At 39.4% G+C, this 17,572-nt stretch overlaps 1 protein-coding gene across 1 annotated transcript; it reads left to right on the top strand.

The window, feature by feature from the left end:
* Positions 1–1,996: 1,996 nt before the first annotated feature.
* Positions 1,997–15,871, top strand: naprt (nicotinate phosphoribosyltransferase). The gene is made up of 13 exons (XM_041790439.1): positions 1,997–2,336; positions 7,495–7,622; positions 7,711–7,793; positions 9,054–9,184; positions 9,322–9,437; positions 9,735–9,931; positions 10,239–10,379; positions 10,520–10,604; positions 12,278–12,358; positions 12,445–12,547; positions 14,083–14,240; positions 15,388–15,495; positions 15,610–15,871. Exons 1-13 carry the CDS (start codon positions 2,090–2,092, stop codon positions 15,694–15,696), a joined length of 1,665 nt encoding a protein of 554 aa, XP_041646373.1. The 5' UTR covers positions 1,997–2,089; the 3' UTR covers positions 15,697–15,871.
* The last annotated feature ends 1,701 nt before the right edge of the window (positions 15,872–17,572 follow it).

Below are 17,572 nucleotides of genomic sequence, written 5' to 3'. Positions count from 1 at the left end.
TATACTAAAGTAACTTCCTGTTTAGATACAGACCCTTTATGTTGAAATAGAACAAGGAACTTTAGGTAGATTGCCCTCTGTAGAATGACTTGACTTTAACGTGGGAAAACTGAAACTTTTGGATTAAGAAGGAAATAAGGGAACAGTAAAAAAGTAGATTTGATAACATAAGGTTCAGATGACTTTGACCTGTCCACTGAGCTGTCTGAGACTTTTAACAGTGAAATGAGACATTTAAGACCCTTTAAAGTGAAAATGAATCTGTATTTAGGTTTGTTGTATGACAGGTCACTGTGTTTTGAACCCCTACATCACATTTCAGTCAAATAAAACATCTCTAAGTTTATCAAATTAGGCTTCAAAAATCATGAAAAATGAGCCAGCAAAATCTGCTCCAGGATGGTGTGGGCGTGTCTTTTGAATAAGCTGAAGCCACACCCACTCAGGAGAACTATGATCCTCTCAAATTTAAAAAATGTTAAAAAAAAAGCTTTGCCATTAAACAACCACTTTTTTCCTTACTTTTTTGCCCATTTTGACACTTTTTTTTTTGCAAATTTTTACCCCATTTTTGCCTTTTTCACCATTTTTCTCCTTATTTTCACCTTTTGTCATTAAATACCACTTTTTTCCTAGTTTTTGCCCATATTAGCCACTTTTTTTGCTACTCTTATTCCATTGTTGCCACTTTTCACCAATTACAGGTACCTTTTGCCATTAGATACCACTTTTTTCCTACTTTTTTTGGCCATTTTTTGCCACTCTTATCCCATTTTTCTATTTCACCATTTTTTGCCACTTTTCTTCCATTTACCTTTTGCCAGTAATTTCCCCCTATTTTGTCTTTTTTTCACCAGTTTTGCCACTTCTTTTAACCACTTTTATCACATTTTTGCCCCTTTTCACCACTTTTCACCCATTTCTTTTACCTCATGCCACTAAATAACACTTGTTTCCTATTTTTTGCCCATATTTGCCACTCTTTACTGCTTTTTGCCCATTTTAGTCACTTTTCACTCATTTTTTGCCACAGTCTTGCCATGTTTGGACCATTTAATGCCAACTGTAACTCATTTTTTGTCACTTCTCATCAATATTTGCTACTTTTCACCAATTTTTGCTGCATTTTGACCATTTTAGCCACCTTTAATGTATTTTTATAGACCACTGTATCTGATAGATTTGGTAAATTTATCTCACAATGAACAAAATAACAGCATTTAACTGACTGTTAACTTTCAGTAAAGTACCGCTGAGGCTGCTGGGAGATGCAGTGCAGTGCAATTAAAACAGGTACATGCACTGATTAAGGAGCACAATCTCAGTGTTATTAATACAATAAGATGGCAGTCCTATTTAATAGTAAAATACATTACTGATGATACCTGGTAGACTCCACAGCAGCAAAACAGAAGTCCTTGACACCAAATCATGGGTAATTTATTTTTTGCAATCATCAAAATTGCAAGGAAACTCCTGCAAATTGTCTAAATTGTACAAGTATCTTTGGAGACATTTAGAAAAGTGAGTGGGTACACACACTATTATAAATTTTTCCAATTTAGATATGCAATTAAGATGATATTCCGTCTTCTTCGGCTTAAAATAGTTCTGATGATCACTTAGTTTCTGTACTTTTTGATAATATGCCAGTCATTATAATGGAGGCTTCATTATTTTTGAAACGCGTGGTATTCAGGAGCAGCCCATGAAAAAATTGGACAACCTTGATGTAAATGTTGCCAATGTTTTTGAACAGAATTAGGAGTTTATCTGCAGTTTCTGATCACTGAAAGCAAAGAAAAGCCCAGCAATGGGAGTCTAGGTCTTCTGTTTTCGTCGCTGTGCTTTCAAACAGGCGTTAATAATGTTTGATGTTTACTAGAATTATATCCAAGCTAATAGTTGTGTTTTTTGACAACGACAGAGCTGTGATGTTTGGCCCACAGCCTCCCTGTTTGGAAGCCTATCAGTGGATTCCCCTGCTCTGTAGCTGCCTCAGTAGGTGAAGGAGCCAGCGGGAGCTTCGCTGAACTCCAAGTCCCAGAGATCTCGGCATCAGTGAACCTGGAGTCAGCGCTTGGATAACATGGCAGCGCCGAGCAGCAACACATGCGGGGCCATGGAGCGGTCAATCCGGGAGCGGGTTCCTCCCCTGCTCACGGACCTGTACCAGTTCACCATGGCGTACGCGTACTGGCGGGCCGGCCGGCACCAGGAGCCCGCCGTGTTCGAGCTCTTCTTCAGGGACAACCCGTTCAGCGGCGGCTTCTCGCTGTTCGCCGGGCTCCACGACTGTCTGCTGTTCCTGCGCAGCTTTCGGTTCACAGACGAAGGTGAGGAAGTCATCTCTAACTTATGTTCCTGTTTTAACATTTAAAAGCAGCAGATTAAATGAATGACAGAGATATTTTTTATCATGTCAGCATGACTTTGCGTCCCTCCCCCCAACTCCCTTTACGCATACCAGTGTGGTTGCGCAATACTTGACCGTGTGAGGGTTTCAATGAAAACGTGAATATCAGTGAAGTTTTTCAGTGGACCCTGGAGTTAAGCTGTGAACTTTAGCACACACGATTTATCTGTAATCTGTAGGGTGATGTAAGGAGCACAGCTTTAGAAACATGGCACATTTTTGTTCAGAGTTTATGTGTTTCCCTGTGTACATGTCACCACATGCGGACATGAGGGGCTTTAGAGGCTCAAGTTCATGTCAGTGCAGATAGAAAACCAAGGTAGGGCTGGGCAATGTGGACCAGATCTTATTTAGCTGAATGGTGATCCAATATATGTCAGTATTTCCTGTGGAGGATTACTTACACTAAGTCAGATCTAATTCAAAAACACACATGTCAAATATGACATAGGACAGGGCTATGCAATTACAAATTAAACTGGGGTAAATTTTTAAATCAAGAAATGTAGCCGGGCTGGACATGTTTGGCGCCCAGTAAGCAGCTGGTAATGTCAAATTTGGAGCCAACACTGATCAATTTGACAAAAAATATGCACCTTTTATTCACAGTCTCCCTTTAAAATTTGGCAAAATGATAAAAAAAAACATCAATAAAGCACAACAACAGAGCTGTATTTGAACATAACCTGAGGTAGAAAAATGATTTGTTTCACCAGAATAAAAATAAAATAAATGGAATGAAAAAATAAAATGAAATTCTGTAAATAATTTTTGTCACATCTTACCCAGGCATATGTTAAAGGACATAAAAACTACAAACATATTTTATACTCGGTATCTTGGGGCTACTTCTGGCGGCATCACTAGCCACGCTTTAAAACAACACTGTGCATTGTAGGCTGTTGCTAGGCTACGCGTAGTGTTGCATTCACAGTCTGAAACACTGAGGGAATTTATGAAAACTTGCGAAACACCTTGCCCTCAGCATCTCTGGCATGACCACAGGCTGGACCACTTAAGGGGTTGGTTCTGGGTCGCATTTGGCCCCTGGCCCGCTAACTGAATAGGCCTGACATAGGAGCTGTTATTCACAGCCAGAGGCATGTCAACATTAGACAGAGAATTGTGGCCACTATTAAATAAATAATATCAATAATTTTTGTATAAACTTGAAATTTTCAAGAAAAAAATCATATTTTTGAGAGCATAAAGTCATATAAAAAACTGAACTCATAGTTTTTAGTTTAAAAGTTGTAGATTTACAAGAAAAAATCAAAATTTTCTGGTTTAAAAAGTTGTTGATTTTTAATTTGTAAACTCCAAAATTTGAGGTTGATAAAATCATAACAGCAATCTAACAGCATCATAAAGTCTGATATTCACGAGGGAACAAACTGAAAACAGTGGTTTGACAGCACCAATTTACAGAAATGTCTCTTCAAAGTCCACATGATAATGATAATGTGAGGATTCTGGGCTAAAATCAGTTTTTCCTTACTACTCAGTCCTAGTAAAAAGTATAATCAGATTAGATTCTCAACTGCAGGACCTGTGCAGGGAAAACAGCTTCATTTATTATGAGTTTTTTCCCTGCAATCAGCTGTTTTTGAATTTCTCATCTCAAGAATACACAAACTCTTAAAACTAGAATGTTTTGATTTCTTCCCTCATAGATTGGGTACTTTTCAAACTTGCAAATATGTTGTTTTTTTTTTCTTCCAAAAACTAACAAAGTCTTTTTATTATTTTATTACAAAAAACACCTGTTCATTTGTGGTGTTGCTGCTTTAGGAGGAAAAACCAGAACCACTACACTCCTAGTTTTTAGTTTACTCACAGTCATACAAATGTAACGCTTGCACACATCATATTTTCAACTTATGACTCCAAGATAACACGCTGCATGGCATCTTCCTCTCTCTCAGCAGGTTACATGTAAGAAATAAAACACACCATTTCAGCACCCAACACTGACTTCCATTCTCAAAACAAGGTGGATCATTACATAAAAAGTAATTGACCCTACTTATTGAGCTATAAACCATCACAATATCATCAATTCTGTCCAGTCTGCATGAAAGTAACTACAGTAAAGTTTATTTTTTATTCATTTAGTATTTATTAACCAGGAGAAAACCTCACTAAGATTAAAAATCTCTTTTTCAAGAATGTCCTGGCCTACACAGCAACAGCGAACAGAGTTTAGACAGACAGAAAAAACAGTCATACACAAAAAACACAGTACAAGATATATAGTGCTTATGCATTAAGACACACGATAACAATGTTAGCAGCAATTATATTCCAGAATCAGCCATATTTGTGAATTAATCAAAGCATCTACAGCCAGATGTATCTGCCTCCAAGTCTTTCAACCTTCTCTTCAAAGTGTCCGATGAGATCAGGTCATTGAGTTTCAAAGTAAATATTTCTGTAAACTGATTACAACATCCAGGTAAATCCATACAAGTAGCACAAATAAAGAATTTTAACCAAATCTAAAACATCCACAAATAGAAAAATGAGCAGTTTCATAAACAGTTAAGCCACAGATAAAGAAGGGGAGGTGTGTCATTCATAGCTGGCACTGCCAAACACCAGCAGTGGTTACGTTTTCCCATAATATCTATCATTAAAAGCTCAACTTCCTTTGTTCTTCCTTGCTGTCATAACGCTATTTTTAGAGTTTTTGGTTAAATTCTAGTTTGCTGCTGTTGTGGCAACTTAGTAAAGTAAATTACTAAAAACTCCAAGTCTTTTGTGCTTTCATTTTTGCCAGTGTTATCTGTCTGGCAGTCTCCTGTTATTTCCCTTTGAGTCATAATGATGAGACTTTAGGAGTAAAGCCAGCATCCTTTAGCAGTCCTGACGAATCAGAGTGAGATGATGTCATGACCATAGTCTCATCTTATTGGCTAATTTTATATATGTATATATTTCTATTTTTATAACAGGATGCCAACTTCAGCTGGTGACCTGGAAGTCATGAAAAGCGCAAAATACACTATATTGCCAAAAATATTCACTCACCCATCCAAATAATTGAAATCAGGTGTTCCAATCACTTCCATGGCCACAGGTGTATAAAATCAAGCATGTAGACATGCAGACTGTTTCTACAAACATTTGTGAAAGAATGGCTCGCTCTCAGGAGCTCAGTGAATTCCAGCATGGTACTGTGATAGGATGCCATCTGTGCAACAAGTCCAGTGGTGACGTTTCTTCACTCCTAAACAATCCACAATCAACTGTCAGTGGTATCTTAACAAAGTGGAAGCGACTGGGAACGACAGCAACTCAGCCACCAAGTGGTAGGCCACATAAAATGACGGAGCGGGGGTCAGCGGATGCTGAGGCGCATAGTGCGCAGAGGTCGCCAACTTTCTGCAGAGTCAATGGCTACAGACCTCCAAACTTCATGTGGCCTTCAGATTAGCTCGAGAACAGTGCGTAGAGAGCCTCATGGAATGGGTTTCCATGGCCGAGCAGCTGCATCCAAGCCTTACATCACCAAGTGCAATGCAAAGCGTTGGATGCAGTGATGTAAATCACGCCGCCACTGGACTCTAGAGCAGTGGAGATGCATTCTTGTCTGATTGCATTGTGCCAAGTGTAAAGTTTGGTGGGGGATTATGGTGTAGGATTGTTTTTCAGAGCTGGGCTTGGCCCCTTAGTTCCAGTGAAAGGATCTCTGAATGCTTCAGCATACCAAGAGATTTTGGACAATTCCATGCTCCCAACTTTGTGGGAACAGTTTGGGGATGGCCTCTTCCTGTTCCAACATGACTGTGCACCAGTGCACAAAGCAAGGTCCATAAAGACATGGATGAGAGAGTTTGGTGTGGATGAAGTTGACTGGCCTGCACAGAGTCCTGACCTCAACCCGACAGAACACCTTTGGGATGAATTAGAGCAGAGACTGAGAGCCAGGCCTTCTCATCCAACATCAGTGAGTGTGTGACCTCACTAATGCGCTTCTGGAAGAATGGTCAAAAATTCTCATAAACACACTCCTAAACCTTGTGGAAAGCCTTCCCAGAAGAGTTGAAGCTGTTATAGCTGCAAAGGGTGAGCATCATATTAAACCCTATGGATTAAGAATGGGATGTCACTTAAGTTCATATGCGAGTCAAGGCAGGTGAGCGAATACTTCTGGCAATATAGTGTAGTTCACAGCCACCCTGTTTTCACTACACATCTACCATGTGATATTTAGAGGGGCGCACTAGAGCTAGAATTGTTCTTTTACCTTTTCTGTATATGCAATTTTACTTTTGGATCATTGAGTACATTTTCTTGTCATGATAAATGCATATTGGTTCCAAATATCAGTTATCTGTTTTATGAAGTACTAATTATCTGAATCAGCTCTAAAAGACAGTATTAGTCGACCCCTGATGCTAATGGTTAGTTGAAACTAATTTTCAACACTGTAAGTACTGCATGTTATACAGGCAATGATTCATATTTCAGTTACTGATTATGTGCTTTGAACTCAGATCTCCTGAAAAGTATCTAGTTACTGGAGAACATAATTTTGATATTCATCTTTAAAATTAAATACAATTAAAGCTGTACCATAGGATGACTTCTTACTCACCGAGGCATCAGTGCATTGATCCCTTTATGAATGTGATTTATAATATGCTTCTTTTTGGTCTTTTTAATGCTAAATAAATATTAATGATAAGGGCTAACTGTACTAAGAAGTTTAAAGTAGTCCTAGCATCATAGCTGTTATTAAATAAACTTTTTAGTTGTCCCTCACTGCTGCTATCAGGCAGCTGTCACACCCACACTTACGCATGTTTAGTCTAAACTTTCAGTCACATCTCTGAGGTCTGCTGGATTAGATTAGTGGTTCAGAGGGTTATTAGATTTATCTCTGTTTCTTCTGTAAGCATGTGTGTGAGGTGTGTGAAGTGACAGGACATGTGAGGGGAGGGGGCACATGGGAAACATGTGCTGCTTGTGTAATCCCACATATGTTTCAGCGTGATGGATGCCCTCTGTTGTTGGTCTCTCTGACATTGTTTCAGCTGTTGTGTTAATGTTGTGGGGGGTTTTTCGGTACCCAGATGTTGAGTTCCTGCGCTCCGTGCTCCCCCCCGCCACTGACCCCGCCTTCTTCAAGTTCCTGCGGGAGCTGGACTGCTCTGGTGTCACACTCCGCTCTGTCCCAGAGGGCACTGTGGTGTTTGCCAGGGTGAGTAGAGGGGCTTCAGGGTGGAGGTCAAACCTGACATGAGCAGGGGGGTAAGAGACTAACTTGTAAGTCATGTCTTTTTCTGCAGGTTCCTCTGATGGAGGTGGCAGGACCGCTGGCTGTGGTTCAGCTGCTGGAGACCAGTTTGCTGTGTCTTGTCAACTATGCTAGGTAATAACCAACCATGCACACATACAGACAAAAAAGAAGGTTCAATAGGTCTGAACTGGACCTGTTTGATATAAGAATGATGCAATGAGCACTAATACTATTCAATAGTGCAATAACATTACAAACTAGAATAATAAACCAATAACAAAATGTGCATATTAGCTATAACTTAAAGTTTCTGGGTCTATCTGCTATTCTTGATGTTTAACACAACACTTATATTTGCAACAGCTTTCTTCTATATCTAAAAAAATCCCCAAATCCTTTTTTAATCAGTAAGTTGATCTGATCTCAGTTATTTGCTGTATTTTTATTTATTTATTCATTACACTATTTAATTAGCAGTGAATACACTGCAGTAAATTTGAAATGCAAAATGCACCTTATATTTAAACAATTGCAAAAGTTCCATTTTATTTTAACATAAAGAAGCTGCATAAGAAAGAGAGACAGCATTGTTTCAATTGCGCTGCAAGTTTGTCTGCAATTATAGGAAATTAAAATAGTTATTTTCAAATGATTTCAAATGGTATATTTTACACATTTTTATGAAAATATATGGAAAAAAATAGTTAAGTGTAAAATAAAAGCATGATAATTTTTTGATATTTACACTCTAATCAAAGTAAAGCTTAGAAGATCCTGAAATGTAAGTCTGCACAACAATATTCTTGATGCAGCATGGCTGTGCTCAACCATGCCTCAACCACCCACAGGTACAGTGAGGTCTCTGGTTGCTGGCACTTTTATTTTGGGGGTTGCGGGCTGAAAAGTTTGAGAGTCCCTAATTCAAATTATGAACAGCACATTTTGAATATTCTCCTTGCTTATTATTTTTGCAAAGTTGCATAAATAGCAACAGGTGTGCATTTTATATAACGCATTTCTACACTTCTAAGTGTTTTAAGATAAACATTAATTCTTTACGCATAAGGACACTCATTTTCCTAATCAGCTTACATGAATCTTTAGAAAGTGCTAAGCAAATGAAAAATGTTAAGATTGAACCACAATGCTGTAAAGAGCTTAATAATTTGGTCTGAAATTCAACAAATGAAGGTCCAAAGCTAGTTTTTTAGTTCATCCTAGTTTCCAGTATTAAAAACAGTACTACTCCAGCCGTGTTGAAGCTGTATTATGCATAACTCAGCCAGCTACAGCTTTAAGCCTAACTGTCCATTATATAACACCATGTAAAAGTTTGGTTCCAGTAAAAGGCATACAGCAGTCTATTTCCCCTCTGTCTTCTTCTCTCTTCAGTCTGGTGTGCAGTAACGCTGCCCGTTTCCGCCTGGCAGCCGGCCCCAGGAGGAAGCTGCTCGAGATGGGCCTCAGGAGGGCTCAGGGACCAGATGGAGGCCTGACCGCCTCACGGTACACATACATCGGAGGTGAATACTGTCTTTGGCCTGTCAAATAGTACTGTTAAGTCTACATCCTGTATTTTTCAGTTTATTTTAACCAACCTGCATACATAAAAGTTGAGATAATGTTTACACAAGGTCTGACTCTTGAATCTGTCCTCCAGGGTTTGATTTAACCAGTAATGTTCAGGCTGGTTTCCTGTTTGGGATCCCCATAGCTGGGACCATGGCACACTCTTATGTCACTTCTTTCACCTCCCTGGATGAGGTCTGGCCACAAGTGAGTTTGAGTTCCCTCCAGTAATCCACGAATAACCATATCAGGGATTTCTTCTGGAAATGTGTGGGATTTTTAAAGATGATAACCCAAAGCAAACCAGAGTTTCCTTTCATTTATAATTTTTACCTGCAGTTTTTTACTCATCTTTTCACACATTTTCCTGGAGCATATTAATAATGTGTTTGTGTGTGCATGTACTTATATGTTTGCATTTGCACTCATGTTTGTTTCTATGCCTGTGTGTATATGTACATATGAGATACTCACTTTGAATCATACTTAAATGTTTCTGCTCAGACTCTCGTGGTGTTAAACGGGGATCCCGATCCAGTTGACATCATTTCATTGACAAAGGGCTGGTTGAGCCGTGTGTGCAAGCTTCTGGAGGCACAGCCAGGGAAGATCCGTGAGGGCGAGCTTGCTGCCTTTTTGTCCTACGCCATCGCTTACCCTCAGAACTTCCTCCCGGTGATAGACAGCTACAGTGTCAGCTGGTAAATATTGATGCTATGACATGTGACTTCCCCTAAAATGTCTCACTTTTAAGTTACTTCTTCATCTGTTTCCATTTATACCAACACAATAATTTTCTGAGTTTGAATGTTTACTTTTGAGTTTAATATGAGTTCAGAACTTTAGCTTCAACTGTATTTGGATGATTTTACTCCTCATTTTTGCCAGTTTTCCCTTGGCTCAGGATCTGAGCTGGTCTGTTACACACACACTGTCCTACCGGTGGGTGTTGATAGGGAACTCTTAAATGTTAAAAGCTGTAAAATGTGTGTTTTTGTCTGATTTCAGTAGCGGCCTGTTAAACTTCTGTGCTGTGGCCTTGGCTCTGTGTGAGCTGGGCTACAGGCCTGTCGGTGTTCGTCTGGACAGTGGGGACCTCTGCAGGCAGTCAGTGGACGTCCGCCGTGTCCTCAGACTCTGCAGCGAGCAGTGAGTGAGGTGCCATGCTGTATGTGTGCATCAGTCGGCTCTAAGCCTTTAAACCAAATAAATTACTTTATTTCTCCAGAGGAATTAATGTCCATTGTTTATTTTAATGTTTTATTCTCATGTTCCATTCAATTCTGCAGTTTCTCAATCCCTGCCTTTGATTCCCTCATCATTGTTGGGACCAATAACATCTCAGAGGAGAGCATGGTTGAGCTCAACAAGAAGGTACATGATTTAATATGATCATCAAGTTTTATTGCAGTATATTATGGCCACTTTAAAAAAAATATTTAAGGAGTTGTAATTTTTCTACATAAATGCTTAGAATTTTCAGGTCATAGTAAAAAAAAAAGTCATACCTGCACAAATACAACTCTAAGGATCTATGAGATTATTAGGCTGAAAATTCCTAGTATTTTTTCATACATTTCAGACTTTATTATAGCAAATATTCTGAGTTTTATGTCATGAACATTTCCAACTTTGTATTCTTATACAAAGTTGGAAATGTTCATAATCATGAATGTTGCTTCTCTTAAGCTAACAATGTCATCTATAAAAATTCTCAGATTTGCTCCATGTAAATTCACGACTGTTAACCCCAAATCTCTGAGTTATTTCTTAGAAATTTGCTGTTTTTTATGTATATATTCATTACAACAGTGGTTCTCAACCTTGGGGAAACACTGAGAGAGGGTCACCAAATGCCTTAATAAGAATATTTTTTAAATTACACTGTTGACACTTTACACCCATTTTATCAAATGTCAACCCTTTTCATCACTTTTTGACACAATTTTAGAACATTTTTGCCACTTAAAACCCATTTTTGTCCCTTTTAAACTCTTTCCATCACTTTTTTCTGCATGTTTTTGCCACTTCTAAACTAATTCTTACCATTTTATACCTATTGTTGCCTCTGTTGACCCATTATCACCTGTATCAATCACTTTTTATAACCCTTTCCTACCCATTTTAACCACAGTTAACCCATTTTTGCCAGTTTCTAACAAATTTTCATCCAATTCCACCTAATTTTCACCTTTTTTTGCACTTAAAAGCCATTTCAGCTGCTTTTTCATTCCCATTTATGTGCCCATTTTTGCCACTTCAACCCAAATTTTTCTTTAGAAGTCTAATTTTACCCCCTTTTCCACCATTTTTTTGCCATTATTAACCAATTTTAACAAATTTTTCACCCATTTTAATTAGATTTTTAAAAAAGATACTTTCGTTTTAAGAAGGCTATTTTTTACACAGATGAATAAAGATATTTGTTTCTTTCATTAGAGTGGTTATTATTCAGGTCAAATATGAAATGTGGTTTTCACAGCTTAACTTCACAATGGACCATGACTTTGCTAACTCCATGGGCCACCAGTTTGGTTGGGTCCCAGAGACCTCCCCCTTTTATCCCCCCTTATGGACAGCCTTGTCTGCACTATTCTTGAATATGCTGTGTTCAACCACCTCCAGGTACAATGGGGGTCCCTGGTCCCTGGTGCATTTATCTTGGGGGTCGCGGGCTGAAAAGTTTGGGAAGCACTGCATTACAGTATCTATTTAATTAGCAGTGAATTGCAGTAAATTTGATACTAAAAGCACCCTATATTTAAAAAAATAGAAAACTTCTGTTTTATTTTAACCCAAAGAAGCTGCAAGAGGAAGAGAGACAGCATTGCTTTAATTGCACTGTGATTTTGTCTGCAATTACAGAAAATTAAAACATGAAATTCCCAAGTCTTAGGCGCTCAGGGCTTCTATTTTGCTCTTTTGGTACTGAACAGGCATCCATGTTGTTTGATTTTTAATAGTATTGTATCAAAACTAGAATTCTGGTAATGTGACAACACTACCCTGTCATCTTTTCACTTTAATCTTGTGTATGCCACTTTCAGGAGAATGAGATTAATGTGGTCGGTGTTGGAACACATTTAGTCACCTGCACTAAACAGCCTTCACTAGGATGTGTGTATAAGGTAAAGTTCTCCATGCAAATTTCAAATGCCCAGTTTGTTAAAAGATTTAAAAGATTTTCTCTGAGACATTTGTCTGTGTGTGATAGCTGGTTGAGGTGAGGGGGAAGCCCAGGATGAAGATCAGTGAGGACCCAGAGAAGAGCACCATACCAGGGAGGAAAGCTGTCTATAGGCTGATAGATGCTGAGGGTGAGAGCTCACCTTTATCACCTGTTTAAACCAGTTCTGACTCACACATTTCTCCTGCTATATCATATATTAGTTTTAGACTTAGACTGTTAAAAAGAAGTGTTCTTATCTCACTAATTGGGTTCTGAACCCTCGTCTTGAAGCCAAGAGTTCATCATTTCATCTGTTGCGATATTGTTTCTGTTTGAAAGAAACAGAAAAGACAATATTTGATTTCACTTTATTAGAATAAAACTTTATTAGAATAAAAGAGTGATTTTGCAATCTTGTGCCCCTGGCCTGTCCACAATCCCCTCAAGTAACAGAAAAATGCACCCCTCCTCCACCTTTCAGTAAATGTGCTGAAACAAGCCATTCTCAGATTTCCCCCTCATGATGTCATGTGGGGAGTTAGCCCTGCCCCCAGATTTGGTTGGCCCTCCCCTCTTGGAATAAAGTTTCGCCCTCCTCTCCTCAGCCTCCTCTTAGCTGCCAGTTGAAAGGAAGCTCAGGAGAGCCACATCCATTAAGCCACATCCATTTCCTGAGAGATGCAGGGTCGGGGCAGAGTCAGACAGCCCAGTAAAATTTAAAGCCACAGACACAGAAACAGCTCATTCTGAGCAGGGCTGAAACAGAGGGGTTTTTAGACATCTATACTGGGTTGGTTTTTTTTTCAGCAACAAACCTCACAGGCATGTTTTGGGGACCTCTGAGACCAATATAAACTTGTCTTAAAAGGGTGAAATATGTCCCCTTTAAAGAAATTGGACTAGGAAAAGATGGCCACTTTATCATGTTTTGTCCACTGGGAGTGCACTCTTGAGTGCAACCATATTTTGCCCTTAAATATGTCCCCCTTTAAATCAAATATAACTATCTTGATTGTTGATAACACTGTAAATAGGTTCATTATCTATGGTATGATCATTAATCTTTATTAAAGAGGGCTGTAAAGACAGGTCGAGACCAAAAACTAATTGGGGCAATGTTTACTGAGGTAATAAATCACATATGAATTAGGGCTGGTGTCCTGTCAGTTTCTTAACTACATTCACTTTGAAAACAGATGCCACAGCCACTTTTAACACAAAGTTTCTGTTGCAAATATTTGCATGTAGGAAGCTGTAATGTATGTGCTTATATTCTTATACCACTGAAGAATAAGTAATGTGTCAGTAAGATGAACCAGAAATATCTTGCCCTAGATTACGTTAGACGTTTGTTTGCAGTCTTGCAATTCAATAAGTTTTACTGCTTGATTATGGTACTAAACCTCTATTTAATGTCTATAAACTCAGCTTTTCTCATGTCAAGCAGCTGCACTTCATGTGCTTTGTTAAAATATGACTGTTACCATTTTACAGTTATGCCCAAGCTTATTTTCTGCACTGCCTTGCATAAAATTCACTGCATTTCATCACCCTTCTGTATGTTCATGTGAAAAAAATACAATCTTGAACAGAAATAAATGAAACCTTTGCAATGAGAGAAGCCCCCTAGTTTTAAGGAGTTCAGTTTTTCACACATTTACACATTGTCTTTGTTTCCTTCAGGCCATCCATACCTGGACCTGGTGAGTCTGGCCATAGAGTCTCCTCCAGAGGCAGGAGTCCCTCTGAGCTGTTACCCTCTGGGCTGTGGGGACTCCTCCATCTCTGTCACTCCAGCTCAAGTCACCTGTCTGCGCCAGGAGGTGTACTTAAAGGGACAGGTGAGGATGGGCCAAGATTGTAATAACTGGTATCTATTTCCCATTTCCTCATAACGTCAATGAAGAACTTTCCAAAATCAGCCTAAAAATGGATCATTTATGTACGGAGCATGAGGAGGACTGGTACAGCATCAGCTGTAACGCATTGTGTTGGACTGTTATGGTGAAGAGGAAGCTGAGAAAGAACCCAAATCTCAGCTATGGTTGTGATCCTTGGTAGTGACCAAAAGAACAAGATACATCCACTAGAAATTAGTTTCCTCCAAAGGGTTATGGTTGCTCCTCGTAAGAGCCAGCTGAGGTGGTTTGGGCGTCTAATCAAGATGCCTCCTAGTCACTTTTGGAGGTTTTCCTTGCATGTCCGACTGGGAGGAGACCCTGAGGCAGATCCAGAACTTGTTGGAGGGATTATATTTCCCTTCTAGCCTTGGATGGCCTTGGGATATCCCAGGAGGAGCTAGAAAATGTTGCTGGGAAGAAGCACATCTAGGTCAATGTGCTTAGCGTGGAAGAAGATGGATAGATGTTTGTATAAGATGGCAGTAGAGTCACTTGGCTATTTGTGGAGGACACACCATAACACCATAAACCACAACTGGAAGCAGAAAATTTAAGGATGTTGAGTGGGAGTTTTTAAGTTATAATGTTGGAATTGTTTGAAATATGCATATTCAGAGTGCTGCAGTGGTTGCAGTATAAAAACTGTAAAGGCTGTTTTCCTTTTGGTGAGTACTGGGGCATCTGAGAAGTACTGGATTGCATTAAAGATAGTTTAACTCAGCCTATGGACTCAGTTAAATCCTAATTTCTCCAGCAAACATCCATTATTCATTCATTGTGTTGTTGTTTACCAGTTGTGTAAAGCATCTAGGGGTACCTTGAAAGATGCTGTATAAATCCTTACAAATATTATTATTATTTTTATTATCATTAAGCAAAATATATCTAAATGCAACATCTTAAATGACAAAACTTTGAAGGGTCTCAGCAATAACATGTTATGGTGCTTGAACTGTTAGTAGATCATACCTGAGAGAAGGATTTAGTAACTTTTTCAGATCTTTGCACATTACAATACATTACACTACTGCAGGACCTCTCTGTGTAGGAGTTTAATCTTCATGAATTTGTCTCCCACCCTTTCTAGGTCACACACCCTCTGTGTAGCGCTGCAGAAACTAGAGCAAAGGTCCAGATCTCCCTCCAGACTCTGCACCCTCGACACAAGAGACTGCAGGAGCCCGACTCTTACACAGTCAGTGTCATTTGTACATGCACAAAATCTGCATCCACACTTTAACTACATTTAGCTGAATCTCTCCCGCTACTTTTCAGATGTTATATAAGAGTTCTTTGTCTCTTCCACCAGGTGGCGCTGTCGGAGGAACTTCACAACCTTGTCATAGAGATTCGGAGAGGAAGTACCAACAACAGCAACTTTCTCTTAGCCAACTAAAGATAAATCTAGATAGCTGTTTTTTTTCTGTTTGCCTTTTTAACTCCATTCTTAAGTGCCTCATGAACAAATGATGTTTGTAGTGATTACAGTGTTAATGCCAGCTTCTCCAGACACAGGAAACACTGATGCTGCTGTCGTTCAAAGCTGATGTTGATGAATAAACAGGAATGGGGATTGTTGATTTTTATTGATTCAAATACCTCCAATGATTGTTCCTAATGCCCGGAGTCCTTATCATTACTGCTATTGATACTTTTCTGTTTTTATAACAAGTTGTGGAGGCTGCTATCCACACACATTCACATACCACTGATGCTGCAGTGGGAGCCAATGCTGGATTGGTTTTCTAGCATACAGGGTACTTTTCCTGATAGGCTGATGCACTTTAGGACCAGTATGAGTTTATGTTTATTTTTCATAAATAGTCTTCTAAATACTTCCACAATTCTAAGAGTCAATGAAAGGGTTAATACACATCTTTTCATCTGCCTGTGCAATTTACTTCTCAGCACTGTAGTAGGCTGGGGGAATGATTTAGTACAATGGTTCTCAACTGGTGGGTCAAGACCCAGAAGTGGGTCGGGGAGCAGTTTTCAGTGGGTCGTGACTCAGTGTCCTTATTGGGCATGCATCGATACCTTTTATTTTACCCTGTTTTACTGTGAAATGTGGTAAATTTAAATGTATAATCACTATTTCAACTAATTTATCTCTTCTTCTTGTGATCGAAGAAATGGCTACTTTGCCCTTGATAATGAAGTAATTTCACAAGTCCTCTGGAAAATTGGCTAAAATTCACACACATGATGTGGAAAGAAGGTGTAAAATTTGTCAATTTGGTCCCTTTTCTTTTTATATCAGGTGTTTTGGTCCAATCATGCTCCAAACTGCAACATTTACAGCTAACTAAACGTGCGCTGTTGAAAATTTTTTGGGAACTTGGGTCACGATGGACTCGTGGGTCCTGATGACAGACCAGTTGAGAACCACTGATCTAGTAGAGCTAGTAAAGGGGATAGAAGACCTGTGTAGTTATGCCATGTGCAGCCAAGGGTGACAGACTTCGCACCCAAAAAATATCGGCAGCCTATTTCCTTTCCAGTCTTGGTGAGAGCAAGTTCCTTAAGGACACGACATGTGACTGCAGGAGCTGGGGATGAAACCCTTGACCTTTCAGTTGAGATAAAACCAACTGGACATACTGATCTATAGCAGCTTCATACTCACTAGCTGGCTACTGAATTATATACAGAATCCTTAGCCTAGGGCAGTTTTTCCCAAAGAAAGGGGTCTAAAACTAGTATATTTGAACCCTTATTGTAAAAATACATACTAAATTAATTCAGCTTTAAGTTTGTAGGCTTTTGTGTTGTTCTTAGGCTAGTGTTTGGAAAAACCTATTAGTGAAAGCTTAAGACTGTGCAAAAAGCACATGCTTAAACAGTATCCAGAAACAGCCACTGGAACTTGGGGGTCATGGGCTGAAAGGTTTGGGAACCACTGACCAAGGGAACAATTGCTTTTGCACCAGGGATTTTTAAAAACATGCATGTCATGACACAAGATATGTGCTGCACGGTGGCGCTGAGGTTAGAGCTGTTGCCTCACAGCAAGAAGGTCCCTGGTTTCCTTTCCGGTCAGGGCCTGTCTTTGTGCAGTTTGCATGTTGTTGTCTCCGTTTACTCTGGCTTTTTCCCACCACCACATGCTCATTAGGTTAATTGGTGACTCTAAATTGTCCGTAGGTGTGAGTGTGAGCGTGCCTGGTTGTCTGTCTTTCTATGTCAGCCCTGCGACTGACTGGTGACCAGTCAAGGGTGTACCCCGCCTCTCGCCCAATGACAGCTGGGATAGGCTCCATCCCCTGTGGCCC

This window comes from Cheilinus undulatus, linkage group 7 (assembly GCF_018320785.1).
Source record: "Cheilinus undulatus linkage group 7, ASM1832078v1, whole genome shotgun sequence".
Taxonomy (NCBI): domain Eukaryota; kingdom Metazoa; phylum Chordata; class Actinopteri; order Labriformes; family Labridae; genus Cheilinus; species Cheilinus undulatus.
This window is presented reverse-complemented; position numbering and strand designations above follow the sequence as displayed.

Excerpts from the sequence above, each read along its gene's own strand:
- naprt (XM_041790439.1), top strand. The coding sequence starts at position 2,090 with ATGGCAGCGCCGAGCAGCAACACATGCGGGGCCATGGAGCGGTCAATC. Across the intron at positions 2,337-7,494 it reads CTTTCGGTTCACAGACGAAG|ATGTTGAGTTCCTGCGCTCC; the intron begins GTGAGGAAGTCA and ends TTCGGTACCCAG. Across the intron at positions 15,496-15,609 it reads AGGAGCCCGACTCTTACACA|GTGGCGCTGTCGGAGGAACT; the intron begins GTCAGTGTCATT and ends CTCTTCCACCAG.